The 17,757-nt window shown below is 42.9% G+C and overlaps 1 protein-coding gene across 1 annotated transcript in view; it reads left to right on the top strand.

Moving 5' to 3' along the window:
- Nucleotides 1-11,949: 11,949 nt before the first annotated feature.
- The window catches only part of LOC6552082 (serine-rich adhesin for platelets), a 39,967-nt gene continuing 34,159 nt past the window's right edge, over nucleotides 11,950-17,757 (top strand). The window contains exon 1 of the mRNA XM_001979746.3: nucleotides 11,950-12,007. Coding sequence (XP_001979782.3) covers nucleotides 11,950-12,007 — 58 coding nt within the window. The remainder of the gene's footprint in view (nucleotides 12,008-17,757) is intronic.

Below are 17,757 nucleotides of genomic sequence, written 5' to 3'. Positions count from 1 at the left end.
GGTTTGTACCGTTCCCAAAAAAAACCCACAAAAACGCTCAAGTTCAGACGCCGAGAGCGCGAAATATTCCAGACCAAATCAATCTGCAAACAGGTAGCGGGTGCCCAATTGTGCGAGTTTGAGTATCTAGCAGATACGCTACCCCGAAATCGCCAAAGGCGTCGGCATGGCTGAACAGCCGGCAAAACCAATTTTTCTCGGTCACTGGCACAGAATTTTCGACAGGGTGTGGGTGCTGCAAAACAACATACCACAAAAAATATATTACAAAAAACAACAGAGCGAAAAAGAACAAAAACAAAAAACAGAACAAGAGTACAATAAACAATTACAGCACCAATGAGCCGGGGAAACCAGCGGCACGTCGGCGATAAGTTTATAAAAATTCAGATGTTGTCTGCGTTCCAAGCTTCTTGCACTGGATTTACTTTTAATGGCCTGCCTTGACCATATCCCCTTCGATTCCTCTTTTTTAGTTCGCCCAGACAACTCCGTACACGGAGTTCGTTGTGATTTCGTTTTTATTTACTTTTGGCCAATTAATTGGGGAGAGAACTTTCTATTGGCCGCCGCAAACGTCATCATCTCGGTTCTCATCAGCATGCATTTAAGGCGTCCGGCGGTGAAAGTACGGATTTGGAGACAGTTCGCACTTTTTGGCCCTTCCCAAGTGTGTGGGCCCTTCTGAAGTTCGCATGCTCAAGTGTTTAGTTCCCGATAAGAATTATTTTTTGCTTTTGGGGGCTTTGTGTTGGCTGTAAGTCTCGAGTGGTTTCAGCGAAGTAAGACATTGAAATTTACTTAACTGTATCTAGAAGGTTGGCAGCCTTTGTGGTTATTTTGATTTAATTTTATTTGTATTTTTGTATTTCGCAGATGAGTGGCGGTGGAGAGATGCCGAAAGAATCCGCTTTTGATGCGTCATCGTCAGCTGTACGGCCTTTGGCGGACTAAGAAGTGTTCTCTTCTTAGAAATCGGCCGCTTATTTGTACTTTTTATTATGTTTCAGTCCCTGTTCTGTGCGGACATTTAAACATGATATGTTTATAGGCTGGCCCAAATTGGGTTACAGCATTTTCGGCCTTTTATTGCGAAGCTTCTGATGACGCAAGCCCGGGTTGACAAACCTGAGATAATCAGAAAGAAAGCCAGGGCCCGCAATAAATGTAATTTGTGATTTCATTTTGGAAGTATACTTGATTCAATTAGTTAAGTGTGTAGGATTCAGTATTACACAAAATAATGCTTATATAAAGTGGACACAATTAAAACTTATGTAAAATGTTAGATGTCAAAAGTATAACAATAGTATCTTTCAGATTTCGTATACCTAACTTTTCAGTGCAAAAATGCAGAAACCGCTATATTTCACCGCAAAAATTAGCCTGGAATCCTGCTAACTAATACTCATAAAAAATAATGCCCCGGCTCATCTGTAGGCAGCCCTCGACTGGGCTGGGATTTTCAATTTTCAGCAGTCCAAATTGGAAAATCAGTGGCGGCAAACAGGGCGAAACCGGGCTTTCAACGCTGCCGAGGCGTGGAAATATTGAAAATGTTCGCATTATGATAATTTAATGCATGTGATTATTGAAAATCATAATAATATTTTTATGGCTTTGCGGGGGACTTCAACAAGATGCGATGCGATGCGATGCGATATGCTTTTGGGCAGTTTGCTGCCGGGGGAAAAGATGTTGCTGATGTCGTTGTCGCATTATTATTGTTATTACCGAGACACATTCCTTTTATCAGCACATCGAAAGTGCCAATAATTCGAGGCAATTTATTATTTTAGCATTTGTATATCAAACAAACGCACACTCGATGTCTGGGCTATTTGCGAATGCAAATCACGTGCGCGCATAAACTGCCAGAAAAGCGGAAAAGAAAAAACCCAAGTTCAAGTTGTGCGCCTGCCGGCGCCAACACCTGTGCTAGTCATCTGGCTCAGATACAGATACTGCGATACTGCGATACTGCGATACTGAGATACAGATACTCGGCCGGAGTCCGCCCAACTGTGGCTCACTGAACCTGACACCGATATTGAAAGCATTCGTGCTTTTTCACTTTGCGGGGGAGTCACAGGAAAAAGACAAATCTTGGCCGAATTTAAATTTTATGCGGAAGTGGTTCAATGGAAATAAACCAAAACCAATAAGAAAGAAGAAAGAAGGCAGAGAGCTTTCACCGTAGAGCGCGCGGAATTAATTTTACCCAGATAAATTTAAGCATTTTTTATCTTTATGTGTACGACAAAATTCGACGAGAGGATTTCAATTTCTGTCAAAGGAGGCGAAAATCCCAGCACGTTCATTGCTGATATGGCAAATGATATTGTGGGCGGGCGTACGTCTAAGCCGGGAAAATCCTGTCAATTGAAACATTTTCTTGGGATGGCGAACGGAAGTGAGAAATTCCGCGGGATTGCAGTTAATGAGCAGCTCTCGACCGATAAATATAAAACCGCCAACACTCTGACTTAATTAAAGGCCCATGAATCACTTGTTGCTCTGCCAGATTCGCCGCTGACAAACAGTAAACAAATATTTTCCGGCATAAATCAACCAAAATGAGCGAACAAAACAAAAAACGCGCAAAGTGAGTAACGAACAAAAAAGGGCAAAAAACAAAAAAAAAATCAAATCAGCTGAGGGCTCTCCTCGCCAGTTGGCCAATCGCAGAAGACAGGGCCAAAAAAGCCCGCTGACCAACAACAAGAAACCGCGTACTTTGGGCCGCGTTTTTTGGTAGAAAATTCTGGTTTCTGTAAGTCGAAAAGGGAGGGAGATAGAGCCCGGCTGGCAAAAGGCAAAAATTCGCAAAGACAAAAAGCGGCAGCGAAGTCGGCGTCTTGAGAATCTGCCGCTTAACCCATTGATGCCGGCTGGTACGTTGCACAGCTTAATTGGGCTTAGGCATAGTAAGACTTTTTTTTCGAAAATCGGTACCAACAAGATCAAAAGGTAAATCAGTATAGATGTTTCTTCCTTAACAAAACCGAAAGAGTTTTGACTTTAATATATGCTATTAATGTGCTTCTGAAACGTATAAAATTAAGTTATTATTAAATATCTTGAGTATCTAAATAGAAGCTTGGGCTTGTCGCTTCAATTAACTTAGAATCCGGTGCCAAAGGGTTAAAGCGAAGCGTCCGCTTACAATTTATGCCGCAAACGCGAGCAGCGACGTCGACGGCGGAGCTGGGCTTTCATTACAGCGAAAAGATCGCGAATTCTGCCGGGCCCAGAATCTGGCAGCGCAGTCGCCAGCGGCAGTGGAACCTCATGATGAAGTTCATTAGCGACGGCGGCAGAAGAAATTCAGAACGAGGGTATAAAAGAACCCGGCCCCACTGACCATTGTAGCAAAAACTCTCCCGATTCGGTTACGCGTGCGCCGACTTGAGCAGCGCCTCCTAAAAGCCCACATCCTGGCGGCAGGATTAGGACGAAAGTGGAAAAGTGTCACACGAAAACTTAAGTGCAAACGAGAAAGTGCTAAACGCCGCGACAACTAAACTTACAAAAATCCTTAAAGAAAGTGGTGAGTGCTGAAAAACAAAGGTCCATAAACCGAAGCCAGACAATCCATAAAATACCTGTAACAGATTTTTTGCTTAACTGCTAATAAACTTGATTTAAACCAGAACCATGAGTCAAAATTCGACAAAGTTATGATCCATAAAGTATAAAAATACCCATAATTATAATCAATTAATTAAATGACATATAAAACCATAAATTGAAATTATTTTGCCATTGTTGAACGAGTTCAAGGGCCGGCCACTTTATTTCATTCGCTTGCCCACTGAAAACCGAAAACAAACCACAAACTCCGAACGAGAACCTCTTTTTCGGCTGGCATTAATCTATTTTTATGTGCTCCTAAAACCTTTATCAAACCAAATGACCAGCCGCCTAAAAGGGACGAGTGCAAAACCTCACAAGATAGCAAACACTTAAGGGCTGAGCTTTTTTAGGGCAAATTTTCCGCTCACGCATTCAAATCTGAAGGTCGCCAGCCATTTCCCGTGCAGTCGCCCTAATGTAACAATGTAAAGTTTAATTGACACCATTGTTCGGGCAACACTTTTTGCTCCATTTAACACAGCCCATAGATTGCGCCGAACGTTGCGCGTTGACAGCTGAATCAGAAAAAATCGAGGAGCCTGCTAAAAAATGCGCAAAAGATAACGAGCTTAGGCAGTCGGGGGATCCGTACTCCTCCCGTCTGAGCCATGTCACTAGCAAGTCCATCAGTCACTCAGGCCAGGCGACACTTCTCGGAACACGGCGAACAAAACCGCTAGCGTTCCTATAACCAAAAGATTAAAATGCCACATAATGGGTAAAATAACGCTCTTAAATAACTAATTCAAATTTGCCTACAAATCAAGTTTAAAATCGCCACTTTCGATACATGCGAATATATATATGCTCAATCAAAAAGAGCCGAAGGCCAAGTCAAGTCAGCTTAAAAATAGGCTAACAGACATCGCTGGGAACTTTTCTTCGTGCATGCAAGGAATAGAAACAGTGGCGACCATCGCTGACCAGTCATCAATTCCAGGCACGTTGTTCAAATTATTATTATGCGCAAAATCGCAAAAGGATCTCTTCCCCCAGCTACACTTGCAGTAGCTACTGCCTTTGGCCTGCCACTCGAGCAGACAATCAAGAAATTTAAATTTGATTCGTTGCGCAAACTGGCCAACATCAACAACAACAGCAAAAGCTGGCAAAGCGCACTCAAGTGTCAAATGTAAGGAGAGATAAGGAAAAAGGAGGAGGCTCACACACTTGCACTACACTTCAATCGAAGGACGTTTTCCTTCTGCATTTCAACTTGACTTCTGGTCCGTGTTCGTGTCCCTGCCTTGTGACCCTTCCTCGACCCACCTCCTTCCGTTGCCCTTTCCATTTGCATGCCCACTCCGCCTTTAATGCTCACTTTGTCAATTTGCTTGGCATTCCGCTTTAGTTTTGCAGCGATGCTCATAAATTAAATTGTTTGTCCCGGGACAACACTGACAGCGCGAGCGTTGACAACTCTTTTTCGCGGCGATTTATGTGTGGGCGTGGCCGCAGCCCGACAATTCAATGCATCAAAGTCCGGGCCAAATAGATAGCAATGATCAATGCAATTACTGGGATACTTAAAACTGTTTGCTTAGCAACAAATTACTGGAGATTTAATATTCTAAGTCTAAAGAATTTTGAAGATGATGATATTACTTGAGTTGTTTATCGATTACTATCATAACATGGCTGTTCCATTCAACATAAAACGTTATTAATGAACGCTTAGAACGTTCTTGACCTAGCACATTGAGTTTATATTTTATAATTCACAATTTTGAATTCCGTTCATCCCAGAAAAGGGCCAAATCCCAGTGACCCTTGAACCAATGCCCCACCACTTTCTACAGCTTTCGGTCCGGTTCGGATCCAACAATCTGCATAGATAATATCGCTGTGACAAGTTCCAAAAATGCTGTGTAAATTTGTTAATTTAAATTCCATGCATTAGCCGGCGACAAATATACATATTAATAATATTTGCACATGCCAAGAAGCTAGAAGTCCGAAAAAGAGCGCAAGAAAAGTGAAATGATATCGTTCGCCGGTCATTATGCATTCCGATGGCTATCTGGCCAGTTCACTTGCTCAGAAATTATGCTAATTTTATGTGTCAATTATCTGCCAATAAGCACGAAGGGGGCTGAGATACTTTTGGGTTACTCGGCCAAATGGGGACGAGCCCTGAAGTGGCCGCTGCTCATGTGTAAACATGATTTGTGCCAGTCAAGTGGTCAGGTTCTCTTATTTTTCTGGGTCCCTTGCCCAAGGAATTTGCATATTTTGTTTGCTTTATGCAAATGAATTGGCATCTCCTCGACGAAGTTTAAAGCAGCCCGTTACAATAGAAGCGAGCCAATTAAGTTGGGCCGTAAATGCATTGTGTGGCTTTTTAAGACATTGACCCAATATCGAAATGTGTGATGTCATAGCTGCTGCTATAATTATCTCAAACTTGCGAAATCAATCAGAAAGAAATGCCGGCGCAAAGTGTCAAATCTCGCACATTCTTCAATTGCCTAGCTGGAAAGACTTTCTCCGCCCAAGGCAAAGGCATAATTTCACTGACTCATGATGCAATTTCAATTAGAATCAAGCCAAGCGTACAAAAGCGCAAACAAACAAACACTAAAGCGAAAAAAATAACAAGCAAGCAGAGAAGCAAGCAAACAATGTTGGCCAACACAAAGGCAAAACAGAAGACAAATAAGCAAAACGCTCGAATTAAGCAACGATTCGACTTCAACTTGAACTCTAAAAGGCACGCGATTGCCGCAATGATATAATCGATTAGATGAAGCCATTATCATCAAGCACACACGCCACAGGTGTGCACTGAGAAAAGTTTTCTACGCCTTAAAATTAACAAATAGTTTTAAATAGACGCATGTATAATGGGATTGTTTTTTATTATTTTTATTAAATATTAATACAACTCATTTGCCAACATTATTCTGTTATGCAAACTATTATTTAGTTTCAAGGAACTTCAAATATTTCATCTGCTTAAAGCCTAAATGATCCTAACTCATCCAATAAAATCTAAAATAGAGTTTCAATCTCTTCCTCCGAACTCAAATGTATCCGCAAACGCGGTGGTATCTTGTTTATGGGCGAAAGTCGGTTGATCGCCGGCTAAGAGTGAAAGAACCTTCTGCAGAATCCATGTGAATCGCAGGCCATTCTCACCTATGAATCAGCATTCCAAGCAGAGCAGCAGAAATCAAAGTAAAAGACAATCGGTATAAAACTGTTACACTCAAATCAGCTTTTGTGGCCTGAAGTGCTTCGAGTGCTGAGCAGCCAAGCCACTCTGTTTGGCTATTTACGTAGCAACAGCTTCGGGGCCCAGGAACTTATGCAACCAGAGTCGAGCAAATCTGCCAGCCAAATTACCATAAAATTTACATAAAAGCTTCCGTGTAAAATTTATTTAAAACAAATAAAAAGTAACATCGGCAAAAAGGTAAACAAAGTGCACAAAATCCTGGGGACACTACATCTTCGGCTGGGCGGAAGCCACCAGAGGTTGTCTTGTTGGCCAGGGCCATAAACATAAACATAAACATAAACTGCCGGGCTGTCCAGCAGTGGCAGACAACAATTGGCAACAGGTGTAGGCCAGGCCAAGACAAACCTGCGCCCAGGTCTTGCCCATGTTCTTAGCCCTTATCTAATACAGTCAAGCTCCGCTAAGCCAGGCAGCTGTCAGGCACACTAATGGTACTTCATACCACCAAATGTTTAGTACACAAATATAGAGTCCCCACTGTAGCAGAAGCGATGCGACAGCACAAAGGCCCAACTCGTAGGAAGGGACAAGTGTGAAGCCGAGACCGGGACACGTGGTCCTCTATTTGAAACAGGTCTTAACTTGGCTTTGACAATTTGGGCTGCCCCCCGGAGAAGTCGGAAACGGTGCTGGGAGCCCGTTGCCCGTTGCCCGATTGTGTTATAACATCACCAACGGATCCCGTCCCAAACCAAGACCATGCCATCCTGTTTGTCCGAGAGTCCGAGGGTTGTTGCTCAAGCCGTTGGCTTTTGTCTGTCAATTTTTGTGTTATTGTGGAACGCTGTGAGGTGAGGTTACTACGTGCAGGGTCCCAGTGCCTTTTCCAATGCCTCTCAAGGCCTGTCATTGTGCAAATTTACAGTTTTCCGCCAGTCGAGTGGCTCCGTTTGGGGAAATCTACGAGATTGTGTGGCATCAAATGCGACACTAAAAAGACAAACACGTTTTGTATCGAGCCGAGAAATTCCCCTGGTAGCCGGGCTCAAAATTAGCCGAATGAAAAGGTTGAAAGGTGGCTAGAGGATGGTGGCTCCTAGGCAGCCTAGACTTCCTGTGCCCCTATCTGCAATTGGGCAGCAGCCAACTGTTGGCCATGTGAGGCCGAAATATAGCGAGGAGGAAATTAAGTAATTATGCACTTGACTGGCCGTTTTTACAACTGCCCAGGAGCCAACAAGCCAACGTGCCAGCATGCCTGGCACTCCATTTGGGCCGGCTTTTTGCACCGCCAAAAATTAGGTTGTCTTGTTCCTTGGAACTTTAATACGCAGCAAACATATGTGTTTCAGTAGTTTAATAATTATAAACCAATGTAAAAATGTAATTTGTATACACTACAAAAACTATAGTTTCTGTGCCTTTTTATTCTTAAATGTGTTCTTTCACACTTGTATAGTTTTCATTTAATAATAATTGTAATATTCTGGCAACATTAGTTCAATTTATTTCTTCTTCGACACTATAATATCACAGTTTTATCAAAGGAATTTCAAAAAAATTGTCATCAAGGAGACTCACCTCTCATTATAAAGCCACACTTTTCGGCAGTGTAAAAAGCCTACTCGCACACATTTTCGCCAGTCCCAGATGCAGTTGTAGTAGCCATCTAAGTCCCATTTCCAGTCCCTGGCCTTATGCAGATACCAATACCAATTTCAGTGGGTTCCACCGAAAATGGACTGGCCAAAACACACACGAACTGCAGGCTGCTGCCATTGACGGAGCGAATATTGGCCCATTGGCATCATGTTCGATTTTGCAGACACAGGGACGTTTTGTCTTTAACTAAATTATAGCCACTGCCCATGGACACATGGATCGGAAGTGCAGGCACGGAAGAGGAAGCGGAAGTCGAGGACAGAAAGGCCAAAATGGCTTCTCCTTGGCCAACAGCTTTAGCTCCAGCTCCAGCTCCAGCTCCAGTTTCATCTGGCTGAAATGTGCCAAAAACTGTCGGTAAACGAGTCCGGTGGCAGCCGGTGGAAGCCTGCAACTGACGTGATATCACCCAACCTCAAGTTTTGAGCCGGACCCGGGAATTTGGCCCCGCCCGGCAGTCAATAGTCAACTAAACTGCATCAAAACTGTCTGCCAAGTCAGTTGGCTCTCCCCAGGTCCGTCCTCCTGTCTCCCATCCGTAGCCATCTCCCTGTCTCTGGAGCGATATCGATATAAGGCATTACCTGCTAAACTGTTTGGCAGCATCGCACAGCCTGCGAATCGGCATCGGCATCGGCATCGGGATCGGGCAGAACCAGGTGGAATCCGGCGACGGAGAGATGGAGAGATGGAGAGATGGAGGCGGCATGTCAAACAGTTTTGCAATTGTTTCGAAATTGTCTCTCGTGCAAATGCAATTTTCTTCAATTTCATTTGGGCGGAGGCGGCGAAGAAGTGGCTTCCATTGCCAGTTGGCAGTTGGCCTCGGTCAGGACTTGGCCTCATCCGCACGGATACACCGAGGATGAAGAACGCCAACTAAATTACGCAAGAACATTTTACTTGGAGGACGATTCCGTAAAATATATTATCTGCAATCAATTCGATTGCATCTCTACATGTTCGAAACTCTTATTCAACGAGTTAGTACTTAACCTCGCACTAATTGTTAATGTCTCACAGAAATATATGTATTTAATAGTTTTTCTGCGGTGTAAAAAAGCTGTGGAAGAGCTTAATCTATTACATAAAACAAATTGCAGATTTGCTCATGTTTTCCCTCAGCATGACATTTAAGTTACTCGATTCTTCCATTTGTTTGTTGGTTACGTTTTGCAAAGGCTTAGAAAGGGGCGGTCTGGCTAAGCGTGGGCGTGGCACAGGTGGTAATGGAGTCTTTGGCAGTCGGCCGATAAGCTTGATTTCTGTTCTGTCACAGCCCTATTTGGATTTATGTCCACCGACATGAGTGACCACAGAAATGGATCGTTTGGGCTCCAGAAAAACATACAGATTAGAAAGATTTCGATTTCTAATTTCCGGCATGACGTATACTAGTATGAATAAGGGAGATTGGAGGGAAGGGAAATTGGATCTGGGAGACATTTAGAAGAAGACTTTTTATTACAATTGATTAAGTCATCACATCCTTAAAATCCTTTTTTTCCAATTTAATATCGTCCTCATCTAAATGCACTCCATCACCAGCGAACAATTACGGGCTCAAAATGCAACAATTTTATTACACAAAGCTTATGGTCAGACTAACAAATATATCAAAGCTAAAAGCCTGGAACACTCGCAAAAATACCAGAAAAACACAGACACACCCTCATCCCCAAATCCAACCATGATGATCCCAGCGAGCTCCCCAATGAACAATGGTCCAATGTTGACATAATAAAACGCACATAACTACTGGGAAAGGAGGGGGGTGAAAGGACACAAGGCCGCAGATGCCACAAATTCCGATTTTCCACAAACACACACTCTGAAACACCCATATATGGTCAGTAAAAAATGTTATTAAAAAATATATATGCCATAAAGAGCGTGGCAAAAAGAGGAGTGAGGGCCGGCTGGCAAAGTTGGAAATCATATAAAAGAGAAATCAATGCAAAACTATGGGATTTAAAAGGGCTTTAAATCGGCCAAGAATATGCAAGGCCATGGGTCATAAAATTGCGGTTTCATTACACAAAAAACCTCAACCATGACATGAAAGGATAGAGCAGAGACGGTATAAAATATGCTATTAAATCTACGTTGGAATGTTGGCAGCCACAAGAAAAATAGATGACACAAAAATAACCGAAGAATCGGGCTCCTTCTGACCACTCGATATGTATCCATATCCCCATGCCAGAGTAATTCAGAGTTAACGATGTGTAAATACTTAGGGGCTTAAAATGCAAAGGCCAGTGCCTCAACCGCAATTATGACAGCAGCAGCCTCCGTGAAGTGGATTTTTGGGTGCAGTCCGAGGCGACCAATTACTTCTGGCCCGATGGCAATGATTTGTCCCCGGCTCCTGGAAGGGCTAACAAAATTGCAGCCTCTTTTGCTGCACAAATGAGCCACATTGTAGTGGAAAAGGGAAACAGGGCCGAGACAACTAGTAGACCACATGGACACAATTACCGACAACGACAATTACCCGCCGGCAATTTGCTGGCATTAACACCCATCGCACCATCGCAGGCAATGGCTTTTATAACTTCTTCAGAGCCGGGAAACTGAAAGCTAAAAGCTGAAAAACCAAACCGAACCGATGGAGCGGAGGAGCAAGGCTGAACCTGCATAAATTTATTATGACCGCGATGAGATTGCAACGACAGAACGGCAAATACGACCTTGAGGAGCACCTGGATGGTCTACGTGATGCCCTTAGGGACAGGGCTTCATTGCATTGTTACATTCCCCTCTTAGGACCAACCCAGGCTCCATCATCATCATTAAAGCCTGGCCAATAAATTCGCAGCGTCCAAAGCGATTTGCTAAGGCTTTTATTGTCCGGCCAGCATCAGGTGTGGATGGCTAAAATTGAATTAAATGCCAATACTCAAGGGAGCTTAAAGAGAACCGTCACGTGAGGAAAAAATGTTTTAAAGGTACTGTGTTAAGGCCTTGGGAAAATTGTTGATAAAATACGAGCATAACTGAATGTATCTCAGCTACGTGTCTGAAAATTTCCTAATCTGGATAGATGTTCATCTCTTAAAATTAGTTTGAGGATTAAATATATTTTCCAAGTTTCTTTCTGTGCAACTTTTGTGTTTCACATGCTCACGCAAGTCAGAGATCAAAGGGACTGGTCCTGAGACCATAATAAAGCAGCAAAAAGATACAAATCCTAGGGGCGTTTTTGAGCCTAGGCCCATGGGCCACGCCCCTCCATTGCATGCCGCGTGATTTAATGAGTTGCACAGACACTGATTTATGCCTAATGACTGGGCCTAAATCGTTCCGCCCTTACACAATCTGCCTTACCACCCGCCACCGAAATGGCCCAAATTCTCGTATACGTATGCAAATTAAGCAAGTCAAACAAATGCAAAACTAAATTGCTTGAAATAAAACTTTTTGGCAGATTTAAGCCGCACATTGAGGGGACATGGGGACATGGGGACATGGGAACCTCGGGCTTCGGGCTTCGGGTGCTGCAGAAGAATGAGAATCACATCAGAAGTGAGCAAAACAGATTTGTCACAAAACCACAACAGCCAGTAAATCAGCATAAAAGGCAAATGCAAGTCAAAACATTTCAGAAATTATGACCCCGGCCAAGGGCCGTTCAACAAGAGGGAAAAGTGGGGGCCATCGGGTCGTCTGCCACAAGTCCAAGCCGCAAACTGAGTGGGCCTGCGAGGAGCGGGAAATGGCCGGGTTCCAATGGGCGTGGACTCGGATTCGGATTCGGAATCGGATTGGAGCTTGGGGCTTGGGCTTGGGTGTTGCTGAGCGGATTGGGGACTGGGCCAATGATAATTGCCAATGCTGTGGGCGAAGGAGCACATTCCCAAGCGAATCGCATTCCCGAAATTTAACAGCACCCAGGAAATCGAAGGCAGGAAAATCAAATCACAACACACCCTTTTGGGTATTAAGTATTTTTAAACTAAAACATTCTTAAACTGTGTTTATAATAAGATAAAATAATCTTAGCTTAACATTCCCATCCACTCATTATTATTTCTATCCTAAAACTCAATCCTATGGAGTTACAATAAAATGGTAAATGGTTACTTGATCATTTATTAAATAAGAACGTATAGATTACTGGCTGAAGTTAAATTTAAATTAAATTGAACTGTGTTCTTTTAAAACAAATTAAATTCCCCAATAAATGATTACACATGTAAACTGAAAATGATATGGCTGCTGTTGTATTATCGACTGCATCTGTTGCACATGTGATACCCCAAGAAAGCGTATGAAAGCAGGAAAAAGAAGTCGGAGGAAAACCCAGTGTCCAAATCCCTCTGAATCCCAAAGGCACATACTAAAGCCGACGAGTATCTGTGAAGTAGCTGCAGCAGCAACAGCAGCTGAATTTCATAAATGCAATAATTGCTGCTCCAGCTGTGTGCGCTTGTGTGTGTGCGGCGCATTAGTGTGTGTCTGTGTCTGGATGCATGCGAAAAAGATGCAAATCAGACGGACAGCTGGACACCGGCAGACGAACCAGCTCACTCTTGTAAGCATAAATAAGTCGTCCGAGCCGCCTCCCAAACCACGCCAAAAATCTAACGAGACCGTATTCATTACAGCCGAAAGAGTGGCAATGCACTCAGAGAAATCAGAAATGCTCCACATCATCGGTATTAAATATTAGCATTAGTGAATAATAGCTTGGAATAGTTTCCCATAATCCAGCTAGTTTACCACTTCAATTTGTCTTTTCGCAGCATACATTTCATTGACTAACAATTTTTTTCCGCGTGCGATTCCTCTGCCCATCTTGGCCAACTAGAAGTGGTTAAAAGGGGTTGGTGAGGGGGAGGGGGAGGCGGAGTGGAGTTCGGGCGGCACAAGGGCATAACAAACAGCTTGTTGTTGGCTGGCTCAGTTGGGCAGACATCGGAGTAGCAGTGGTCCACTGACACTTCCGTTTAGGCTTTGTTTTTTCTTGTTCTCCGCTCTGTTATAACTCATGCTGGCAAAAACAAAGCAATTAAAAGCTTTAACTTAAAGCACAACATCACATTTGTTTTACTCCACAGCAGAGCACATGAATTTATGCAAATACAGTGGCTATATGCTTTAGTCCACAAACTGGCTCTTGCTCGAAAAGTTTTAACATCTAGTGCTGATTAACTATGTACTTTATGAAACTGTTACATTCACGAAATATTCGCAAAGAAATTATGTTAACAAATGTGCTCCAATTCAGGCTTGAGTACTAGCAGTGTTCACTGTACTTTTGAGCATACAATTTTCATGCCTTTATTTATTTATGGTTGGCCAGTCTGATGCTTATTAAATAGTTTTGCATTCGAAATTTATTTCGGCCAAAAATCTCCTTTTTGGGGAGCAATAATTTTTGGCTTTTGGCACACGTTCACACACACACTCACTTACAGGCATTTGACTTTTAAAAGTCGAGTGCGTTTCTATTTCAATTTATGGATATAAATAAAGCATACATTTTCTTAGGCATTCTGGACTTTTAATTGAGGCAAATATCATTTAAGAGCATAAAGATGGAATATGAGCGTGTTTGCCAAATTAGACGGTAAATTCAAACCGACTTTGGATTTAAATGTATTCTACTAATTGAATGGAATATTAAGTACATGAGCGTTGGTATTCCAGAGCTGCTTCAAATCTAGCGCATTTCTGTGCTGGTATTTCAGGAAATTCCGAAGGAAGGGAAGGCCATGGAAAATTCTGTGGAAATGACAGGGCGTGTCAAGTCCTGCCAAACAAAACGCACACATGCGTGGGGGTCCCACCCTTTTCCCGACTTCATGCTACTTAAACTTCAGCAAAATGTTCTGTCATTTTGACAACATTTTCCGACCGAAAGACAAAAACCCAAGGAGGGCGAGGAAAACTATCGCCATGAAGCCAAGTATTAAGCGACGTGAGCGCTGGCGAGCAGAGAAAAAATGCCGGAAAATTGTGAAAGCCAAGAAAAACTAACATAACTGCAAAGCGAAAATGTGCTTCAGCAATAATAGATTCCCACACACCGAGAGATGGGTTTGTGTTTGTGTTCCACGCAAAGTGCAGATCAAATGCAGTTAACTAGCTTGTTGACATCTTCACACACAATTTGCTGACAAACACAAACAAGCAGATTCAAGCTATTCCACCATTTTTTCCTTATCCGGTCGCCTTTGTTTCACTGGCGCTTACTTGAGCCAAGAGTTTGGACAAAAGTTTGCATCCACGTCATAATATGGTTAGCAGAGAAAATTGTCAAAGAAAAATATGCTCAACAATCAATCAAGTCTGCAGTTGTGCCTTGCTAAAAATAATATAAACGCATAAATATTTAAGTATCAACGCATACCATTTCCAAATTATTAACAATGCCACTTGAAACACTTTAATATTTTATTTCTATCGCAAAATCAGCAGCTTTATAACGCACATTAGGCTAAAAAGCTTTTCCATCGCTTAGTATTAGTAAGAGTTTCAAAAGCTGAACTCCTCATAACACCATAACCAAAATAACCAAATTAGTTATGTTTTTCTAGATTTTCCTTGGTGTGCCAGCATCATTTGGAAGCACTACGTGCATATATAAATAAATGTGTGAGCGTGCGGTATACGAATTTATTTTTCATATGTTGAGTAAAATGAAGAAAAACAATGTTGTTGGCCAAAAGGATTGCCGGTGCCGTGCGATTGCTACGTGCGTTTGCAACACATTGTAGCATAAACACCCAGAACTCCCCCTCTCAGCTACCCGAAGTGTCCCCCAATGGGGGCACTCATGCAAAAGTAAACGATTTTTAAATGCAATTCCACAAATGGCCCGGCAGAAGCTCACTGCTTCGTCTGACATTGTCGCAAGCAAGTTGTCCAAATATATTATATGGCCAGATTAAAATTTTATGCCCAGCCAAAGATAAAATTTTTAAGAGCATTTTGATTTGCCCAGCACACACCTGGGGGCTCAAGACATAAATCGTTCCATGGAAAATGCATGCCAGTCCATAACAAAAAATGGCATACCCAAATATGTGTATCCTGTAAGCGTTTGACAGTCTGCATTCACGGCTACCTCACATTTCAGTGCAGGCATTCAATCTCATCCCGAGTAGGGATTGCCGAGGATTACGAATCCCAGCTGCTCCGGAAGTTAGCCAAGTCCAGTTCTTGACCCCCACATAAGTCCAGGAAACTGTTGCTGCATGCCACATGGCAGCCAGACGCACAGCCATTCGCATTCGCATTCGCACTCGCATAGTTTTGCGGCCTGCATGCCAAAAAGGTGCCCGCTCCCAGGACCTTTGGCAGAAAAAAGATAGCTTCCCGTATACCCTAGCTACGAGTATAGTCGCAACGAAACACTGTAGCAAAAAAATATATCGATCCTACAAAACCTTTTATAACTCTCAACTTTAATGAATTGAATAATTATGATAAATAACACAAATTGTTAAATATAAAAGGTGCTTATGCTTGAATTTGAAAGCTTTGTATTTCAGTGTAGGGAGTGTCCTGTAACTGACCCGTCCCAATTGTATTTCCATTGCAAAGGCGTGTGGGTCATTGCGGTTCAAGCGGCCAAATAAAATTTCTCTACAACTCACTAAAGGCTCTTGTTTAGTATTCAAGGCTCTGCATTCTGCTGGCCGGCGATTGCAGTGAAAGTGCCAGGTCACCTAAGAGTATTTTCCTTAGATTTTTCTCCGTGAAAATCGCAGTCTTCGATTATGGAAGGTTGCATACTTTGTCGAACACAGGGCATGCACAAAATTTCAGAAATATGCCGGCCAGTTCGTGTGTGTATCTGGAGTCTTGTGTGAGTGTATCCGGATGCGGATCCGCATCCGCATGCGAATGCGTATCTGCGAGATTGCCTACTGAAACTCATTTTTTGTGACTTCGGTCCCAGACGAAAGTCAGTCAATGGTACAAGCAGCAGAAGGACGAAGGCGGAAAACAACAGGAAAGGCCAAAGCAATGCAATAAACGTAATTACAATTGAAACGTCCCTGGATGAGAGTTGGTTAAGGGACCCAATAACAACAACATGTTTGTCAACCGGCATACATTGGAATTTATCAATAATTCCCACACAGACGGCTCCGCAGTCCTTTCCTTTGGCAATTACACACACGACCTGGTCCTGGACTCTCGCTCATGCTCCTTTGAGCCCTTTTTTTCCAGGACATCCAATACAATGTTCAGTGCACGTGTTCATATCCATTCCGAACATATCCCACAGCCAGGCCGTATTTCATTGAATCGCCTGCAGTTGTGGCATCTGAAGCGACTTTGTGTTCACTTCGATGCTCACATAAAAATATCTTATGGACCAATTGCTTCACGTTGCATAACACTTAGTTACAGAACTTAAAATATAATAATTAATACAAGTTTAGTGAGCGTTTGCAGTCATCATTCCATGTATTTTGCTACCATTCTGTTCGCAATTATGCTTAGAGTTTTTACTCACATTGTTATAACATGCACTTGTGCGACAGGCATTTAGTTGTAAACTAAACAGTTTGTTGCACATAATGGTCAGCTTAAAGCTGTTATTTTAGTTGTATTTCCTGGGGGCTTAATCAACAATTTATTATGATTTCAATGTGTGTTTTCCCTGGCTGAACAAGACTGAAATCTTAAGTGTTAACAGGCATTTTTATTTTTGTTGAAACCCAATTAAAACTGCTGAGAATGCTGCCAATTGCTTGGCGGAATGAGGCAGATTGAGATGCAATGCAATCCCTTGGCTCTTACACTCGATAACTTCAATCGTAAACATAAGCACTCAGTTTTTATTTTAGTTCTATTGATTCCTTACTTACTTCGGGGCGCGCTTTAGAGAACTGGTTTTCATTAATTAAATACTTAAAATAGCCGGCGTTTTACAGAGATGGCTTCAATTCATGGGCTTAAAGACTGAACCTGGCATTTGATGTTGCTGCTGCGATTGCTGAATTTGCCAGCTTTTTGCCTGCAGCATCTGACAAGCAAAGGTGGCCAGCAATTCAGCCTGCCACCGCAAACTCCGGCGGGCAACATGGCCAAGTTTTGCCGCGATTGGAGGGGGCTTAACGGGCTCCAAGGAGGGGAGGAGCAGGTGGAGCAGGCCTACAATGCCGGCCAAGTGAAAACAAGCGTGAACAGATCCCGCCCACAACAAAAAACAGGATGCAGTGCTGCCGTGCATCCGCATCCTGCGCCTTTGGCGGTTGCCTTACTGCCCGAAACTGCGACTGCCACTCGAATTTTGAATTACGGCCAGGATGGGC

Source organism: Drosophila erecta, unplaced genomic scaffold (genome assembly GCF_003286155.1).
Source record: "Drosophila erecta strain 14021-0224.00,06,07 unplaced genomic scaffold, DereRS2 tig00000000-arrow-pilon, whole genome shotgun sequence".
NCBI lineage: Eukaryota > Metazoa > Arthropoda > Insecta > Diptera > Drosophilidae > Drosophila > Drosophila erecta.
The sequence above is the reverse complement of the archived record's forward strand: the minus strand, read 5'-3'. Positions and strand labels throughout refer to the sequence as shown.